Source organism: Lagopus muta, chromosome 1 (genome assembly GCF_023343835.1).
Source record: "Lagopus muta isolate bLagMut1 chromosome 1, bLagMut1 primary, whole genome shotgun sequence".
NCBI lineage: Eukaryota > Metazoa > Chordata > Aves > Galliformes > Phasianidae > Lagopus > Lagopus muta.
In genome coordinates, this window is record NC_064433.1 from 1,996,748 (window position 1) to 2,017,205 (window position 20,458).

Here is a 20,458-nt window from a genome sequence, read left to right on the forward strand (position 1 = left end):
CACAAATCTCAAAAACTCCCACTAGGAAGAATTACAGCCTCCGCCTGAGAGACAAGCCACCTCAACAGAAACGCAGCCACATAACAAAAATGAGCAGAAGAATGATCACAGAAGAGAGGTTGGAGGCAAGTATAGCACAAAACAACAGACTCAAGCTGACAAAAATAAGGAAAGAAATGGTTAAGGGTGAGAAGACTAAAAAAATATCCCAATTTGAGGAAGATTGACAAGGAAGCAAGTGGGACAGACATGTAGGTCACTTCTGTATTCTTCATTTTACTCATTTGTTGAACAAGGACAACCACACGTTAATCCACTGAAACAATACAAGGATTAATTCCCCATCTGTGCAGTGCTTTCAAAGCTTCGTACAAAATAATAAAAAATAAATCTGAGTATTTTGCTTAGTATCTGTTGCATCAGGTATACAAAGACAACCAGATTAATCCTGTGTCTAGGGAGTCCTTTAGTCAAACTTGGAAAGTTCCCACAAGGAAAAGCTTTGACCTTTTGGCTCCAACACAACAAAATACTTCTGTGATATCTACATATACTTGCTTGACTACATAAAATATAGAGGAGACTCCTATGGAAACTGAACTGACTGCCGATCTCTTGTCCTAGATATCACAGATATGATCAACACAAGAACAGACAAAGAAAACAAAGTGTATTTAATTTAAGTAAGGATTACTTGCCAAAAAATCTGCAGATATGATTGAATTCTGCCCCTCGATTTACCACTCTCTCATTTCACAGTATTTTACAAATTTTCTTTACATCTTTTTATCTCAGGACCCCCACTAGCAGACATCTGTGAAGAGGGGAAGACACATCCTCTACTACTCTTGAAAAACCAACTGAAGTGCTACAAAATAAGCCAGGTAGGAACACAAGTGACTGAAATACTCACTGCTGGAGCTTCCAGGAGTACTGAACTGGGAAGTTTCGAGGAACTTTCGAGGTGTAGACAAGTTAGTAACATCCATGAGGGGTACAGAGGAAGCATCTTTCACAAGTGAACTGTATGAGGGGGAAAATTAAAGCAAACTCTTTACTATCATGTAGAATCTTCATTCACAAAAAATAATTATTTCTTAAATGTGTGTGCAAAAGAGATAAACGTAACAGTTCTGATAAAGAGGTTTATGAAACCTAAATTAAAGCACAAGTCCATAGATGGGTACAAGTGACAACGTGTAAATACACTTGAAAGAAAAAGACAAAAGCCAAAAAGCAACAATGAGGGAACACTGTTGCATCAGCGACAAAAATCTGGTAACCCAAGGCCACTCTGAATTTATTACAGCTCTAGACTCCTCTGAATGGTGGCCACAGCAGCATTCACCTCCAACACAATTAACTCCTGATAAAAAACTGACAAAGAATTGTTATGATCTTTCTAGAAAACCACATATGGAATAGAGATGATCCCATTTCCATAGCCTTTAGGGGGAAATTCTTTACAGAGAGAGAGGGGGAGGTGCTGGAACAGGCTGCACAGAGAGGTTGTGGATGCCCGGTCCCTGGAGGTGTTCAAGGCCAGATTGGATGGAGCCCTGGGCAGCCTGGGCTGGTATTAAATGTGGAGGTTGGTGGCCCCGCCTGTGGCAGGGGGGTTGGAGATTCCTGATCCTTGAGGTCCCTTCCAACCCTGTGATTCTGTGATTCTTTGTAAACTACTTACTCCTTCAAGCTTTTCTAGCACCCTCTAGCAATATTCACTTTCTCCTCCCCTCCAAATTCCTGTTCTGTGTACATCTACATAAACCCTTCTCCAAAGGAATCTTCTTACTCTGAAAGCAGAAAGACTTGGTCATTTCCATAATTCATATAGTATCATTTGCCAAAAATACGTTGCATTGCTTCAGCTGCATAATGAAAGCCATAAAGCTGGATATGGCAGGGGAGCAAATGCAAGAAATCATTTCAAAGATAAGGAAGCAGAGAAGGCTCCCTCTAATGAGTTTTGTGTTTTCCCTTAGAGGTCAAAATACTTACAGAAACATGCAGAAACAAGGGCTAACCTTACTATCCACCTACACTCTATATAACTACAACACCACACTTAAAGGGACTGGCTACACATTCCAGATTAGCACTGTTAGATCTAACACACTTGCTCTGTTGATTTTAAGTAACTATAACCATAATTGCATCCTAATTGACAGCAGTCTAGGGCAGTGCACCAAAAAGAAGCTACAAGATTGTCCTTGATCCAAGTGTTCATATTAATATCGTATCAATGATGTATAACGAGGAATATGGAAAAAGACAAAGAAAGAAAAAGATAAGGGTCCCTGTAGCAGTCATACAAAATCGCAGTTAATTAGTAGTTGCATAGTCTGGGTACACCAAAGCTTTTTGTCTGTTTTTAATTAACAAGATGAGTAAGGAAGAGAGAAAGGCCTTGCTAACAACTCCCTTTCCTAGAAACTTCAACTTCAAACAATTCTTAGTTTCATGAATTTATTTAATGAAACTTACTATCTCTCCTCTTATTTTTGGTTAGCATTTTTTATTCCTCCTTCCACATAATAGGATGCTAATTTATCTTTTCTCTGCATCTTAATTATATGCTGACTCCTCTGTTGCTCCCCACCATTGTTTATTATCTCTCCTGCTCTACAAAAAGTGACAATCACTCACTTTCTTTTTTCTAGCCAGTATCTTCCTTTCTTCCCTCCCAAAAAAGTTACTGACATCAAATTTAGAATTCACAACATTAGGAAAAAGTACCAGTTGAACTGAACTCCCACTGATCAGAAACACCGAACAAGTAAAGTGTTTCAACATCCTTAAAACACCTTTGGAACACTACAAAGCTAAGATGCTTTGCTTGGGTGCTTCAATGCTGTGGCTTCTGGCCAGTAACCTTATGATCACTTGAAGTTTTTTAAACCCTGGCAGCGTGATAAAACAGATGAGCACTTCTCCACTGTGATATTCCCTTTGCCTGACCTGAGAGCCTCACGATCATGGCATCTGTGGGAAGGGTACATGGGAAGGAAAAGAATGCTGAAAGGAACTGATCTCATCATAATTCCGTGAGAAGCAGCAAAAAAACAACAGAATTGCTAAGCAAAAGAACTGCTCGAAGGCTCCACAGAGCACCAACATACATGGGGGTTTCAGGATCTTCACAGCCATGAGCAAAAGGAAGTTGCTAACAAATCTAAGAATGAAAATTCCAGCTGATGTTACTGTCCCAAGAAATTTTCAGCTGATGACTGGGTGAAGGTTGTCCTCTTCCCTCCCAGAGCCACTGCCCTTAGTCAGCATCAATCAAACCAACCTTATTCTCCCCTTCTCCTTGTTGCGCTGTCCCACTTTGTTAGTTGATTTGATGTAAAGATGACGGTGTAACTCATCTATCAGGACTAAGTGCATGTTCATCTTCTTGCTGTGGAGCTCCAGTCTCAGATCACTCAATCCCTCCACTTGAAGAAGGGGACCCTCCAAGGAATCCACTGCTGACACCTGGAATGAAAACACACATGACAACTTCCCAAGGTCATTTCACGCACCTCTCAGAGTCCTTCCCTTCAGTTGGAGGAATATCTAAATACCAGGACAGCTCTATCCACAAATTCTTTTGAAGTAGAAAAGGCTCAAGTTGTGTTTCACTATCTGTACTCTTAAGAGAAAAATCAACATACAGAGAGGATTCAGTATGCAAATAATTGAAATCTAATGAGCATTCTTCAAAAATCATGAACATACTTATAAGACAAGCTACTTTAAATATCATTTATTAAATAAATTAAAGCAAAGGGTATCAAACTAAAAGGATTATAGTGTGGAAAAGTGTTAAGATATTGACATTGTTGTTTCAGTATCTTTATTCTTTTAATTACATTAACACCCATGAAACATTACTCCAGTTTCTAGTTTATTTGTGGTGTGTTTTGCTTTGTTTTTTGTTTTAATGTTTGCTTATCAAGTTCCAAATAAAGGACAATAATTCTGCACAAGCACCAGACTGGGATCATAGCATCATATGCAACAGTAACAAGGAGTTCACAATTGGCTTGGAATGGGGGAGTTTGGGTTGAAAGGGACTCCTCCCACTAGGTCACATTGATCAAAGCTCCATCTGAGCCAGCCTTGAACACTTCCAGGGATGAAAATGCAGACATGCAATGATGTGTACAAGCCATAAGCAACGCTGCCCTGCTCGTGCACTTCAACAGACCGGCATCCAGTGGGCACTAGAATGAGAAACTTAATTAATCTTCTTTGTGCCCTGAAAAAAGGCCATGAACAAAATGTACCAGGAAGGACAAATTAAGGTATTAAAGCAGCACTGTTATCAGTTTGGATCTCTCCCAGTTTACTATTTCTAAAAATTTCACAAATCTCCTAAATTGCTTAGATAGATCCAGCACTCCCCAGCAGCATCCCTAACTTTAAGGTTGATGTTGAAATGAATTGGAAATAACTGCAAGCATAGCTTATTTTACTGTGCATCACCTTTTACAGAGAAAAGCAGGTATTTACATTTTTAGAAGAAAATATCTAATAATTTAAGTTACTATTGGTGAAATATGGCATTTGCTTGCTTTTCAGGATTTAAGTTTGTAGCAAACCTGTCAGCTAAACATTAAAAATGAGAAGCAAGGAGATGCAGTAAGCAGACATCCAAGCTAAGGTCTGGTCTCTTAATACCAGTAAATATTAACCATACTGAAAGAAGATACATCAACAGTGCATTATTGTGCTTGCCTTCAAGTCAAGAATGACCCCGAAATAGCTTTGGGGCACTCCAACTTTTTAAATTAAGAGCAGTTTCTATGAGAAAACTGCATTCCTTCCTTCCTTGCTCCTGAAAAGTGTTGCTAAACATGAACTTATCTTTTTTGCATGGAAGGAGAGCATCCATTTGCTGCTCTGCCATATGCACCTGCATCTAGATTACTCAGCATCGCTTAATAGAAGTCACAGAACAATCAAACAATGATATATTGGCAATCCACAGGGGAGAACTTCATCATGATTTCCTTAAAGACCTCTTGAAAGCCTAAATTTTGTCAACAGAATTTCTGTCTGTCAATCAGAGGACTGAACAAGATTCTTCCTAATCCCAGCTATACTGAAGTCAAAGAGCACTTACATGGCTCCTATCATTTCACACAATGAACTATCCATCTTCTTCTTCCCAAAATCTATTTTGAGCAGTTATTTAAATATGATCATAAAACCATGCTGCAGATGAAAGAAAAAACCAAATTCACGTCTCCCCAAAGAGGTAACACGTCAGAGTGCACACAAATGGAGAAGGGTCAACAAGCAGTGCAGACGCAGCTTAGAAACTTTGGGTAGAAGTAAACATAAGTTCTAATTTTATCTCCTTCCTCTGGCAGGTGGGAATGTATCCCAAATTTCCCAATCACAAAGGTGCTTTAACCCCCAGTCACTCTGGGGGGGTGTGCAGGCATTCATCACTGCCCTGCGAGCTGTCAGCAATTTCAACAAAGCAAGAACAAAATCAGGAACAACATTTGTCAAACTGAGAAGCTGAGAGATGAAAATGCAGCAAGGAAAGCAAAGAGGAAAATGTCATTAGAAAAAGCTACGACATCCAGTGAAAGTATCATCTAAAACAAAATCTAAAGCTTTGCACTCAAATCCTGCAGCTCAATTTTTACCTTTCCAGTTACTAAAAAGCTATTCTCAAAGCTAATCATTAAAACCAAACATCCAGCTCTCAAATGTGTTAAGAAACAAATGGAACAATCAATCATTTACTGTACTTAAAAACGAAAAACCTCACGCTGTCATGCACTGAACTTTCTTTTTCTGTGGAAAAAAAACAGCTTTTTGGTTTTTTTTTGCAGGGTCTGCTATTGGACTTTAAGTTGTCTTTCCTGACAGTCCATATTTGCAGTCAGACAAGTTGAAGTTATGTCCTTGATAAATGCCACTTTCCCAGTGATTGAACTGCACAGACAAGTTTCCATGTCATGCACACCTGGAGCCTTTTAACTTGATGCAGCCCCACTCCAGTGAAGCCTCAAATAAATGCTCCTTTCTTTTCAGGCATTTCATTTCCTATTACCACCAATTATCAAGACAAGAGCTCAAGACAAAAAGACTTTTTTATGTTCAGAACAGTTCAAGTCTGGAAAGTAACCACAAGCTCAGTCCAAGTTCATGGAGGTCAACGGAAGATCTCCAGTCAGTTTAGGAGTGTAGACACTACATACAAAAAGAAATCCTCTTCAATAGTTCCACCTACGTAGAACTTTCTTAAATCCTGGCAGCAAGCAAGCTATAGAGCAGCACCCTAAATCATATTTCAGAATACAAAATATAAGATTAAAACATTTTGTTAACTTGTATGGTGGATATGGAGGTTGGTGGCCCTGCATGAGGCAGGGGGGTTGGAGCTCGATGATCCTTGAGGTCCCTGCCAACCCAAGCCATGCTATGATTCTATGATAACCTAACATAAAGCAAAACCATAAGCAAACAAAACGATGCAGAGTTGACTATAAAGAATGCTCAAAATTAAAAGCACAATACAGATAGATCAGCAAATGTAACTGTTGTAGAAAAAAATTTAAGAAACATTGGTAAGCTAGTGCTTCACCTTACTGTCCTGTGAAAGACCAGTTCTAACAGCTGATTTTTAGCAAATAACTGTAACTGATAGGCTCTAAAATCAAAAAGGATTCATTCTCCAGACGTCTAGCAGTTCTAAGAGTTACAGAGGTGGATGGAAATGAAGGGGAAGCAGCAAGCGAATAGCAAGAGCAGTAACAACAACAGCAGCTCTGGTGACTACCTACAAACACAAACAGGAACAGTTTACAAGTGGTTTTATTTAAAACCAAAGTGCACATTATGACCATGTTAACATGATGGTCAGCTGCCTTGAGGAGCTGGAAGGCTACAACAGGGCTCAGAAACTCAAGGCTGTGTGTCAACCAAGAGCACAGCCAATGCAAAGCGAATCCAAGAAGAGTCTGGACATCAGCAACAGCAAGACTAGAAATACAGTATTTTTAACGAAACTCATAACTGGGACCAGACTAATACATCTATCATTGCCAAAGTTCAATTAAAAACCCAAGTTTTACATCCCTACTTGGCCAATATCACACAATCTTCAGTACTGTGCAAGAGACACAAGCATATGATAAAATACTTTAACCTTTGAAGATCAGAAGAGTTTTAGTTCCAGTTGCACTGTCAACTCATATTCAACTTGGACATGGCACTTCAATTAGGATGAGAGGTAATGGCCCCACATTGCCAGCCAACCAGGGGAGATTCAGGTTGGATATTAGGAAAAAAATCTCTGGAGACGTTCAAGATGAGAGTAGATGTTCCACTGAGGGACATCTGGTCTGATGGTTCACTGTTACAGTGGTGATGGGGTGATGGTCAGACTAGATGATCTCTGTGGTCTTTCCCAACCTCAATAAGTCTGTGATTCTATGATTCATAACCTCTTCTCATTTCAGATTCTAACATGGAAAAGGAGGCAGGTGAGTTGCACAAAGTACAGCTGGTCAGAGTAAAACACAAAAACTACTCCATAAAACATGACATTGCTCCTGCTCAACTTAATAGCTATTTCTCCTGTTAAAGAGAACATTAACCCCAACAAAATACTCTTATTAGGGATTTTTCTCTATTTTAGTTTGGACATCGAGCCTCTGTTCTTTGAATAAAGAAGAAATCAGTAAGATGTACTGCAGAAAGAAGCCTAAATATTGGGTTGAACATATTATATATATTGCTAGGACCACTCCTAAACATAAAAGTAGCTTTTAAGATTTTAAAAAGCAACTGCCTCCCTCCTTCTTAAATAAGAAACTTAAAATAAATATTAAGTAGTTGAATTGCACAATTTTTTTTTCCTACTCATTTATCACAAAGTTACCCAGAGTACTCAAATAAGAGCCATCTAACTACTTACAACACTCTTCAGGATTTTAATTTTATTATTTCAAACAATTAAGAATAGCAAAAAATCCCAACAAGTTACAACACTTCAGATTTTAGCATTTACAGCACCTTATAAAAGTACACTTTTTTTTTTTAGTTCATGGTGTTTTGTACACTCACTTTAAAAAGAACTGAAGAAGAACAATCCTACATTTAGAGTAGCAGTAGAACCCATTCTTATATCCATTTTCAGAACAGTCTAGCTTTTCTGATTCCTACTCTCTACCATATTTAACTCTGCTTTACAGAACTTATTATAAATCAAAATTTGAAAGCAACTCAGCTATTTCATATGGCAGCTGTTATTAAATACAGTGGTGAAGCCAAACGCTATCCATGCCTACCAAGGAGGGATCTCAGCTGCAGGACTGCATCATCTCCATATTCCTTGAGAAGGGGTAGCTCAGTATTGTGGTAGCTTAGGAACACTCAGTGGTCCCCAAGTAAATGCTGATGTGTAACAGCAGTAAGCACAGACTTCAAGATTTTCCATTAGAATAAGCCAAATAATTTTCTGGAAGTCAGGAATTAGCATTCATACCATTAACAGAATAACATACTAACTATGCTTGGAAGGGACCTCTGGAGTTTTCCAGTCCAAATCAGAGCTCAAAGCAGGGCTAACTCCAAATGTTAGATGATGTTCACCAAGACCTCCAGTCAAGGTTTAAAAATCTGCACAGATAGAGATTTGGAGCCTCTCTGGTCTCTCATTTCTAGTGTTTAATTGCTTTTCTTCTTGCACTCAGTTTCCCCCATCAAGACTTGTGATGGTTGCTTCTTGTTGCTTCACTATGCATTCTGCAGAGAAGCCTGGCTACATACAGCCTCTGCTTCTCCAGATGGTCACAGATGGCAAAACCCTCCCTTCTTCTCTGCAGACTGAACAAATTCAGTTTTCACAGACTCTTCTTACACCCCATGTGCTTCTAACCTGGGTGTTCTCCACTGGAATTCTCTTGCAAACCCTTTCTGTCACAATGCCAACATCGTTCTTGTAGCAAAGACTTCCAAACAGACACAGCCTTACAAGTGTATGGTCACTTCCCATGATACGGAAGCATATCACATATATATCTTGAAGGTGACACGAGTGAGATTTGGAAAAAGAAATGCATTACTCAGCAAGTTGGTGCGGGACCTGAACCTTGCCTTCCACATGTCACTGCCACCTCAGACACTTCCTGAACTGAGGGCACAATTAATATACCTTTTCTTTTTTCTTCTTACCCTTGGTTGGACAAAGAAGATTGAAGATCACAGAATCACACAGAATCACAGAATCACCTGGGTTGGAAGGGACCCCAAGGATCATGTAGTTCCAACCCCCCTGCCTAGCAGGGCCACCAAACATACACATTCAGATCAGGTTGCCCAGGACCCCGTCCAACCTGGCCTTAAACACGTCCAAGGACGGAGCATCCACAACCTCCCTGGTTACAAGATGTTACAAAACAAAGAACAGTATGATACGTATGATATGCAGTTAGATTTTCTCCTCTTTAGTTTATCCTTTCAGCTTAGACTAGCTCTTCAAAGTAGTTGCCTGTTCTTTTTAATATTCCTATTACACACTGCACTTATACTAATAAAAGGGCTAATAGAAGTAGAACAGCATACAGAGGGAAGGAGTTCTTTAAACAGAAATTCTACCACAAGTAAATGGTACCAAAAGAAAAGGGGGGTGTAATCCTTATCACCACTTTTCTCGTGTTGACATATTTTTTTTTTTAATCTCTGAGAGTAGTCTGGCTCTCTCAGTGAAATTACTCTATTTGTTGAAAGAATAATAAAAACATTGGCTCGTCCAACAACAGAATTTGAGTTACATAAACTCACAGTCACCTCTGACGTTACAATATACTTACGTATGAAGCACAATAATATGCAGTGACCCTTTATAAAATAAGGATCATTGAAATATGGCTGAAAAAAGAGCTCTGTTCCATATGCACTAAAAATCAAGTTCATAAAAAAAAATAACTGTGGCACCAGAAACATCATGCAGCTGGTTTAAAGGTCACAGTCAGTTTACAGTAGAGCTTTACTGTCTGAAAAAGAAGATATAGTTATACATTTGCCTATCATAACAACCCATTTGGGAGGTTTTAATTTAGTATTTACACTATAACCTAAGCATGAGAAAGATATGTCTTAAAAAAAGTCTTCTCAACTTTGTCCAAAGTTTTTCAATCTGCTTTCAGTTAGATCCCTTTAGGTGGTTTTCAACAGTATTTAAGTTTTCCAAAAAGTATTGTAAAATAGAGAAATTCTTTTAATTCTAGACCTCCAATATTGTGGAAGTCTATAAGCAGAGATAAAAATGAAAGGCTTGAAGTTCTCCTTCAGGGTAGAAAAACAGAATAATGGTAGTGCAGACCAGGAAACAAAATGCTTTCCATCTGGGATACCAGTCTACTCTCAATTCAGATGACAGATACAAAAAGACGAAGAGCAAACAACTGAGAAAGGTTAAAGGAAAACAATGTGGTAGGTCACAATTTGAAGGGAAAAAAGTCAAGTCATACACAAACACAGTATGACAAATGGAGAAAAGCTGAACCCTTTGAATAAAACAGCAAATAAACAGCAGCAGCCTAGAAGGTTTCAGCTGCCTTGCTGGATGAATAAAGACAATGCTGACATTTAAAAGAACTGATCTATTACTTTTACAAGTAACTTGCTTTCAAAAGGTACAGGAAAGGAGAATGGCTTTAAAAAAAAAAAAAAAGAGGTCTAAATGCATGTAGCCTGATCTAAACAAGCAGTTTGCTGAATTCTGTCTACATCTGGATTGTGTGAGAATCACAGAATCACCAAGGTTGGAAAAGACCTCCGAAATCATCCAGTCCAACCGTCTACCTACCACCAGTATTTCCCCACTAAACCACATCCCTCAATACAACATCTCAACAGTACTTTGAATCTTCAGTGTTTGGGTAATGAACAACAGATTAAGCCTGCTTTTAAACTGCATTTATATTTTTCTAATTAGAAGCTTGACATAAGTCTTATCAAGTGAACTGGTTTTTCAACTGCAAAATTTGTTCAGTATTTTGGTAGCAAGGTCATTTAGGATGAAGCTACTGTGTTTCTGTCCTTAAGAATGTCACAGCCGAATGAAGGAATGTAAGGAAATCTTGCACCCAAGCTACATTAACAAATCCAAGGACAGGGAATCATTCACTACCAAATCACCCTCGGCCAGTGTACAGCGTGGTGTGAAATGGTATGAGGACAAGGCAAGCTAAGATGACCCTGGACTTGAAGGAACATCCACACAGTCTCAAAGCAAGGAGCCTTTGGCAAAAAAAGCATGGAGAACACGAAAAGCACACAAATCAGAGAGCTACTCTTGACTGCCACTGCCTCTTTTCCCTTAAAAAAAAAAGGAGAAAAGGCACACAGGATGTGTGGGGATTAATGAATGCTTAGAAAGCACTCATAATGAACAGTACTGAGCGTTGATTAGCACGCTGGATATTAAGATGATGGAAAAAATTACAAGTAATTCTGTTTGCCTTTAAACCATCTTGAAAGAATTCACAAGCTAAAAGTGTTCCAAAACTGCTCCAAAAGACAGAAGTAAAGAAGGCAAGCCCTGCAGCAGTGTTTTGGAAATAGCTGAGGTCACTTCTTTTTTAGAAATACAGGGATTTGCTGATCATTGAGGAAGAAAGTAGGGAGAAAACTAGGAGGTTCTGACCTACACACCAAAAACGATGCTCAGGTTGCAAGAGAACAGCCCATCCTGAGAAGCCAACAGGGTAAGTTTATTTAGTAGTGCAAGGACAGGGAAAATGTAAAGAGTAAAAAGGCTTTCTTTTTGTTGGTGGGGTTTGCTTTCTCTTTAGTGCCTTAGATTAGATTGCCCACTCGTGCATTCATCTAACAACTGAAATGCAGGCACTTCCACAAAAATAGGCAGCAAGTAGCCAGCATGCAGTACAACACCAAACAGTAAGAAGGTGTAGTGAAGGCAAAAGAATAACACACTTCTTTAATGCTTCAATGGAGCAGAAAAGTGTCGTCCAGACAAGTTCCAAAAAGCTGAATTCCACGATCCTATATTCCAAATCAACCATCCCAGCTAGTCTTATCTTCTTTAAGAGAAAAATAATGATCAGTAATATCAGATACAAGCACAGAGGTCAATTAGATGACAAAGCCATTTCCCCACAACTATTTTACCACCTTAATTCTATTTTACAATATTGGTTTTACATCTTTTGCTGATAAGAATACTGCTACTACGAAAATACCTAAGCAAATCTGTTACAAACATGGTAATACAAAGTGCAGCCATCCTTTACTGTTATTAAATCTTTATGCAAATGGTGGTGGCCCAACCTAACTTACTACTTTTCTCTACAAATTTTAAAATAATTACAGAATTATGTCCCTCACCTGCTGTCCTTTACTCCACCTACATAAATTTAATTCTTGCCATTTTCTCTTAGTCCTGCCACCCATCCATCACTCTCCTTCCTCCTCCACTCTCTCTAATTCATCAATGTCTTTCTAGTAACAAAGTGCTGAAACCACAAGCTGTGCTCAAGGAACAGACCAGCTAAAAGCCATGAGGATCAGCCAACTGCTCCGTTGAACTTCAACACAATATATGAGCTACCTCAGCAACACTATGGCTAAGGACTTGGTACCTGTGACAGCTGAATGCCTCGAATCCTTAGTAGCTCCTTGGCAATTGGATGAAATTAGCAAATTAAAAGTTGGGTATCACCTCTGAGAGGCTCACATAGCTCAGCCACACACCTCAGCTCCCACGGGACACTGCTGAGGCCATAAGTTTAAACTGGTTCCAAAGTAAAAAGGACAGAGTCAAGGAAGAAATCTACTGAGCACTATTCAACACAAAAGACAGAAGCTTCTCAGTGAAAGGCTGCCTGCTGATGGAAGCTCACAGTGCTTTGGAAAAGGCTGCTATTGCTTGCTCCATCTTCATCTTCTTTCTGAGCATCCCCTCCATCAGACATCAGACAGTGGCCTCAGCACACCTTTGGTCTGACCTTGTGCTGCCATCTACATTAAATCTCACTGGAGCACTATCATGGAATAGAGATACCATTGTAGGTATTATTAAATCAGAAAAAAAAAACTTTTAAGGCTCTTTCTTCTATTCTTCCTTTCCACACTAGATCTCTGATTTCACGCACCCTCATTCATCCTTAACTTCCATTAAGAAAAGTGTGGTTTTTCAGGACCATTCATCCCAAGCATGCTCTGCCAACATAAATGATGTCTACAGCAATGGGGGCTTAATGCACTACAGGAAAACACTGGGACTTTTTTTTTTTTTTAAATGCAAACCTGCAGTTTCCAAAATTGATCTCCTTCTATCTTTGAGACAGCATCTCAAATCTTTCACACTCCCCAACCCATTTGTATGTTGTTGAAGGAATCCAACTCTTCCCAATTAGCTCTTTACCTACTAATTTTCATACAGAGGGTGGTGAAACACTGGAACAGGTTGCCCAAGGAGGTTGTGGATGCCCCATCCCTGCAGGCATTCAAGGCCAGGCTGGATGTGGCTCTGGGCAGCCTGCTCTGGTGGTTGGCGACCCTGCAGATAGCAGGGCGGTTGAAACTGGATTGTCATTGTGGTCCTTTGCAACCCAGGCCATTCTATAATTTTATAATTATTAACTTGGTTATTACAGAGTTCATGAAGATGTCACAGTAGGTAACACTGAACTGTATTCTTAGACAACCAATGCCTCCTCAATCAGGCATGCTGCCTATAAATCTTCATTTAAGAGCTGATCAGTGCAAACCTTCCTCTAAGTCTTCATGATAGACGAAATGTTGTCGTGTAATTTGAAGGCTATTTCGAAGGTTACTTGGTAGCATTACACCAACTTCACCAGCTATAAATCAGTTAACTCCACTTGAAAATTTCCGGGATAACTCACTCCTGTGTTTCAGACACCCTGGTGAAAATTAAATGACTCTTCTTCACCCATCATTCCCTGCCTTTTGAGCTGCATTAAAAAATACGATCAATTTTATCTAGATTACACTTTACATTGTCCCATAACCCACAACAACTCCCAACAAATTCTGCTGGTATTTGTTGCCAGGGCAGGATTACACCTGTACAAATCAGAGGTCAAAAAACAAATCATAGAAAGACCAATGGTTACTGGAAGTGTTAAAAAGTCTCACAGAATTAGGTCCATAAAATATCTCAATAATAAAGGTTATCAACAATATTCATGGCAAAAGAAATACTAACCTCAAGGTACGTAATACTCCTAGCTTCATGAGTTTAAAAGTCAACCAATATAAATTAAAGAACAGAGCTCTCAAACTGCCATTCCAAAGAAAAGATACATCATTAAATGGCAGAGACAACTGCCTTCAGCAAAGAACTTCTCATCACTGCATCTGCACTATGATCAGGAAAGATTAAGCTTCACGTTGAGAAATGTCAATTCCCAAAAGCATAGATCAAAACTTCACCAACATCTCCCCTTTCATCATGACCACTGCCTGTTGTACAGCTGAATCTTACCGTAGTAAAACACTAGACACATGCATTCCACCTTCATTACAGCATGTTTTCTTACTTAATAAACTTTCATCAGCTTAAATGAATGGTTGTTATTAGTTGAGCTAACAGCCACATGATAATACTCCAGAGAGATATCAATGCTTGTTGGTGCATTAACCAAGAGCAGAGGGGCTGAGGTCAAGCGCGTGCCAACGCAAATGAAGCAGTATTAAGCAGTAACAGCTTAATGTACTAGACTGTCTCAGATAATGAAAATTACAGGATAAAAAGAATGAGATAAAGTCATCTGCAAGCTTAGTAACAACAAAAAAAATAAGATGTTTCAAAGGGAAAGCAGCCTTCCATTTTCTAATGCCTTCAATTGTACCCAAGCAAGGTGAGGGCTTTTTTTTTTCCTAAATTTGAAAAGAACAGAAAAAGAAGGAATAGAAGTGAAATATATTCTAATGACACACAACACCAATGTTTCTCATATAAAGAACTTACAAGTACTCTTCCAAACTTTCCAAGCTAAAATAATTATTTCAGCTTTACAATGCTCCTCTGGGGCAAACAAATAATGCTAATAAGCTCTGTCATCTGAGTAAAGGTACAGCATTCAAAATGAATCTTCAGGAAAGACCCAAGAAAGCTCATAATTTCCTTGTTTACGAATCACATACATGCAGCAGCTTAATAAAAACAAAGCTGCCTTCTTTGTCTTCCAAGCCTCGATAATGCAACTATCAGAAATAATAAAATCTGCCAATCATTAAAAACTAGGACAAAATAATACTTTTAAGTATAAATGCTTTGCACACATCAAACCTAAAATGAGACACAACCCTGGAGATGTCATCTTCTCAATTCTGCTTTCTGAAGCCACTGAGTCTACAATGAGAAGACACTGTGCTAAGAGGGGAAAGACTTCAAGGCAAGAAGTAATGAAAAGTATTACTATTTTTGTAACTCTAAAGAAGGAATCTGAAGCAGGGCCAAAACTTAAATTCCGTAATTAAAAAATTTCTGTAGAAATCCAAATGAACAAAAGTCTCTTATTTTCACTGAAGGCATTAATTACAAAATTACAACACTCTTCCACCGCAGCGTTTCAATTCCAGAATTGAAGAAACAAAAGGAAAGACTTCCTTTATTAACGTTCTTTGTTTTGGCTGAAAGGAATGCAGGCAGGAAATAAAATGCATACCAAGAATTCTGTTGCTTTTTCAAATTATTTATTTCATACCCGTAGTATCAGAAGAGATGTCACCACACCTTACTTTTAACTGAAAGCCTCTCCTCATCCTACACTAAAGAACACAGCCACATTCAGACAAAGAGATCAAACCATGTGCCCAAGGTTACAAACATCCAGCATTTTCTGGGAAGATGTAATGACTCCAAATGCCACAAACTCTAGGGGAAACTGTTTTCAAAAAGGACACTTCCCATGGAAGCAGTGGAGACATCGACCCTGGAGGTGTTTGAGAAAAGGGCAGATGTGGCACTGAGCGATCACAGAATCATAGAATAGCCTGGGTTGAAAAGGACCACAATGATCATCCAGTTTCAACCCCCCTGCTATGCACAGGGTCACCAACCACCAGACCAGGCTGCCCAGAGCCACATCCAGCCTGGCCTTGGATCCCCTCCAGGGATCCAGGGGCATCCACAGCCTCCTTAGGCAGCCTGTTCCAGTGTGTGTGAAACACTTCCTCCTAATATTTAACCTAAACCTGCCCTGTCTCAGTTTAAAACCATTCCCCCTTGTCCTATCACAGTCCACCCTTGTAAACAGTCATAAGTGGGCATGGTGATGATGGGCTGACTGCTGGATTAGATGATCTAAGAGATCTTTTCCAATCTTAATGATTCTATGATTCTTTGATTATGAGATGGGAAAGAAAAGGCCAAATAAGTAAGCAGCATTCCTTCCTTGGTCCTGAGAAAATATCAGAATCATTGCATCAACAAGGTTGGAAAAGACCTCCAAGATCATCCAGTCCACTGTACTGGGAAGTATTTTCATATTTAAGCTTCTTGTTTGACTCCCCCTTTGCAGAGGAAGCTAAATCCTTTGTCATCATGCACTGTTCTCCAAATATCTTCCTCATGGTTTGTCTCTCCTCTTTCCTTTCTTTATGTCACCTCTCCATTTTCACTGCCTCAGTAGCTTTACAATCATTTCTGCATAGCATGTCTTCCATATTAGAATGTCTTCTGACTGTATTCCCACCTACCAGAGCCCACCTGAAAAAAATAAGGAACTTTTGTAAAATGCTCTATTATGCAGACACTGGGGCTGATTAGTATTTCTAATTTAGACGAGATCCTGACAGAAGGATTAGATTTCATAACAAACTATTATTAAAAAAATAGATTCATTAACCCTACAGATCTTAACAAAGGAGTCTCTAAAGCTGTGTAGAAATTCATTTAATACGTCATAAGGAAGCAATGGTGAACTCTATGCTCTGAGTGGGCATTATCCAACACAAATGAAAATGACCATTATGTTAAATACACTTAATTGAATGCAACAACAAAAAACAGTCACTCAGGTCTAGAAATTCAACCAACTGGCAACAGTGCAAATTGGCACTAAGACAGCAGTCAGCTCTGAGAAAAGCCCAATGCTATTATTCACTTCAGAAAGGAACAGGAGACATTATTCTTCCCTTGAGAGAAGGAAACTAAAATCCTCCTTAACATTGAGAAAGGAAGAAAAGTCAGTGTTGGAGTGTTCCCTGGCCTACTTCTCGATAAACAAATTACTCCCTCTCTTCAACTTTCTACTGATTTAGACAATTGCAGACAGGCTCAAGGAAAAGGATGTGCTCCTGGGTAAAACCAGACACACATCGCTTCCTAGCTCTGTAACAAAACCAGGTGTGATATCAAGCCAAAGTGAAGAACAGTCAGAAGGCTCTTTACTTCCTCCTTCTCATCTATTCTTTGCTTTCTGTCATTCTCTTAATAAAAAAAGAATTCAGCTGGTATGACAGTAATCCTTACTCTTATCCTACGAATCCATTTGTGCAGTTTCACATTGTTTTGCTACGTGCTACAATCCTGCACTCAACGGAACTGTACTCTTACAATAAGAAATCAAGTTCAGAGTAAGCATACCATGGTCTATGGGATTTAAAAGTTGTTTTTAAAAGTCTATATGCTTTGACAAAGTGATATTAGCTCATTAAAATTGCAAAGCTGGACAGTTAAAAGCCAGGCAATGCAAAGAAAGTAGCCTAAGCAATTTTCATTTAATTGTGTTATGATATGACCTTTAATTACTTGATTCAACAACATTTCTTCCTTCAACTGTTTTCAGCATTTCATCTCTGTTAGACTATTTTAACACATGAAAATATAAATTCCTCCCTATGGGTACCTCATGGGTCAAAAGTAGAGCCAGAACAATTAGATCAACACCACGGACCTCTGTGCTATTTGAGTTAATTAAGAAACTGCAGTCGCAGCATACTGCCCTTCAAAACATCACCCACTGCTGAAGGAAACTAGCCAAGAACCTCTAAGCAAGAGCCCTTCAGTCCTCACCCACTGACCATTGTGTGCCCTCACCCACTGACTGCTGTGCCCTCTTCTTCAAGGTTTGACTTGACTATAGGGTTCCGTAGCCCAGATCTTCTCTTCCAGCCTCAGGTGAGAATAATTCAGATTCCTGCCTTCCAGCAATTACAGGAAAGCCTCCAGGCCAAGAGCTTTATAAGTCAGCCCCATCTTGCCACCATCACCAGCTCTGCTGCTCTTCCACTGAGACACTGCACTGCCTTCTCATGAAGCTCCTTCCATGTTAGAATTCCTTTCTAAGCACTGACTGTGCTTCACAATAAGGACAAAATACAAATACACGTGTGCACCTGCACTCAATTGCCAAATTGAAGTGAATTTCACTTTTAGCAGTAATGTGAGTCATGCAACAGATCCTTTACAGATTGACGTACAAACTCATACTTCAAAAACCAAAAATACAAAAGTTGAAGATAACTGAAATGTTTCACCTCAATCAGGAGTTTGGGGTGCTCTGGATCCTTTTAATTTCTCCAGAGCTTTACAGTTCAACAGAAGTTGGAACTGGAATTTCAAGACAAAGCGTGCAACCTGCAGTTGTAGAACAGCAAACCCTGGCCGTGCTCACAGGAGTGTGCATTATAAAGACACCAGAACACACAACGTGAACAAGTGATAATCAAAGCTCACCTGCACTATGTTAGACAAATATAGAATGAGAAACACAACACCAGCCTCTTAAAATTGTTGACTTCATACCGTCAAGAGATATTCTTCACATCTTGTTCATGCTCCTGGGAAAAGCTGCCACTCTTATATTAATAATTCTTCCCAGCATTACTCAGTCATTGCACATTAGAACCAGCAGCTGGAGAGTTCTGACTGATAATGAAACCTGTAACAAGCCATCTTCAGCCATCTTTTCCAAACAATAAGGGAATTAAAATTTCAATTTAAATGCAGAGGTTTGAAACACGCTTCAGTGGCAAAATTACTTCAATTAATGTGAGAGGAATACAAAGAACAGACTGCAGAAATGTGTTGCAGCAACCAGAAATTATGCTATTAGCGTGCTTGCATTCACCTAACACAGCAACTGCAAAGGTCTAATTTAGACTGTACATATCACAAAGCTACAGGCAACAATATTAATCGGTGCTCCAATTTCAATGTGAGGGATACAAGCTCCTTGTCAGATCACTCTGTGCTTTTCGTAAGCCAGGAGCATCTGTTTACCTTGAGGAACAATACTGAAGACAAAGAGATCCATAAACATTCTGCATTTCTGACAGGTTAGTCATTATTTTACATAATATCCTTATCATAAAGAAGGAGAAAGGAATTATCCTGCAGCCAGAGAGCAATTACAACATCACAGTCTTGCAGAGGCATCGTTAAGAGAAGATGGCAAAAGCCAATGAGCCCACAGCCATTTTTGTACATAAAAAGGCTCCGAATGCAGGTTGGTTACTATTTCTCTGTTTCAGGTGAAATTTGTCTTCAAATGAAAATTTGAAGAGTAAATGAGCAGCTGAAAGCATTTGATTTTCACTCAAGTTTTCACTGCATTCCTGATTTAACAAAAATCTAAACAGTAGCTTCTTATATCATTATCATTTAACTTCTTTAAAACAGATACTCCATCATGGGGCAAAAGTAATGTGATATACTACAGAAGTTTGTACTTCTAATACTGTCTGTATCGTGTGGGCTTGGCAAGCTTACCTACACATGCACACCACATTTACACACATGCATGTATGCATACACAGATACACCACAGAAACTGCACACAATGTATTGCTAACTGTTAATGGTTTTTCACCCAGAGGGCGGTGACACACTGGAACAGGCTCCCAAGGAGGCTGTGGATGCCCCTGGATCCCTGCAGGCATTCAAGGCCAGGCTGGATGTGGCTCTGGGCAGCCTGGTCTGCTGGTTGGCAACTCTGCACACAGCAGGGGGTTGGAACTAGATGACCATTGTGGTCCTTTTCAACCCAGGCTATTCTATGATTCTATGAATACAACTCAAGTATGTATTCCAAAACATTTCTAAAACTTAGGAGCATTACAAGTCATGTCATTTATCTTTTTACACTTCTTACCTTTCGTTTCTGATAGAAAATGATTTATTTTTTTTTCTGCAATTTCCCACTGAAAAGAATTTTTCAACAAAAAGAAACCCACAAGCAAACTAGCTCAAGTCTATCAATAAAAGAAATTATCAACATTGGCTGACATTTCTACCAATAACAATATTAACACCGAATTGAAATGGATACATTACCCAACTCAGATGACTTACAGACTGGTAGGAAATATATAACACAATAGTTTATATTTGAAAGAAAGTGAGAATCTAAGGAAAATAAGTTTGAGAGTGTCCCTGGAAGATGGTTTTAAAAAGAGAAAAGGGAAAATTGTGACCAGGTATGGAAAGATTACTGCACCATGAAAA

At 39.1% G+C, this 20,458-nt stretch overlaps 1 protein-coding gene across 4 annotated transcripts in view; it reads right to left on the reverse strand.

Moving 5' to 3' along the window:
- Positions 1-20,458, reverse strand: part of EXOC4 (exocyst complex component 4) — a 398,652-nt gene that overhangs the window by 351,561 nt on the left and 26,633 nt on the right. For all 4 annotated transcript variants that reach the window (XM_048925488.1, XM_048968403.1, XM_048967537.1 and 1 more), the window contains exons 4-5: positions 3,296-3,480; positions 914-1,023 (exon numbers count right to left, since the gene is read on the reverse strand). In XM_048925488.1, the coding sequence (XP_048781445.1) occupies positions 914-1,023; positions 3,296-3,480 (295 nt within the window). The remainder of the gene's footprint in view (positions 1-913; positions 1,024-3,295; positions 3,481-20,458) is intronic.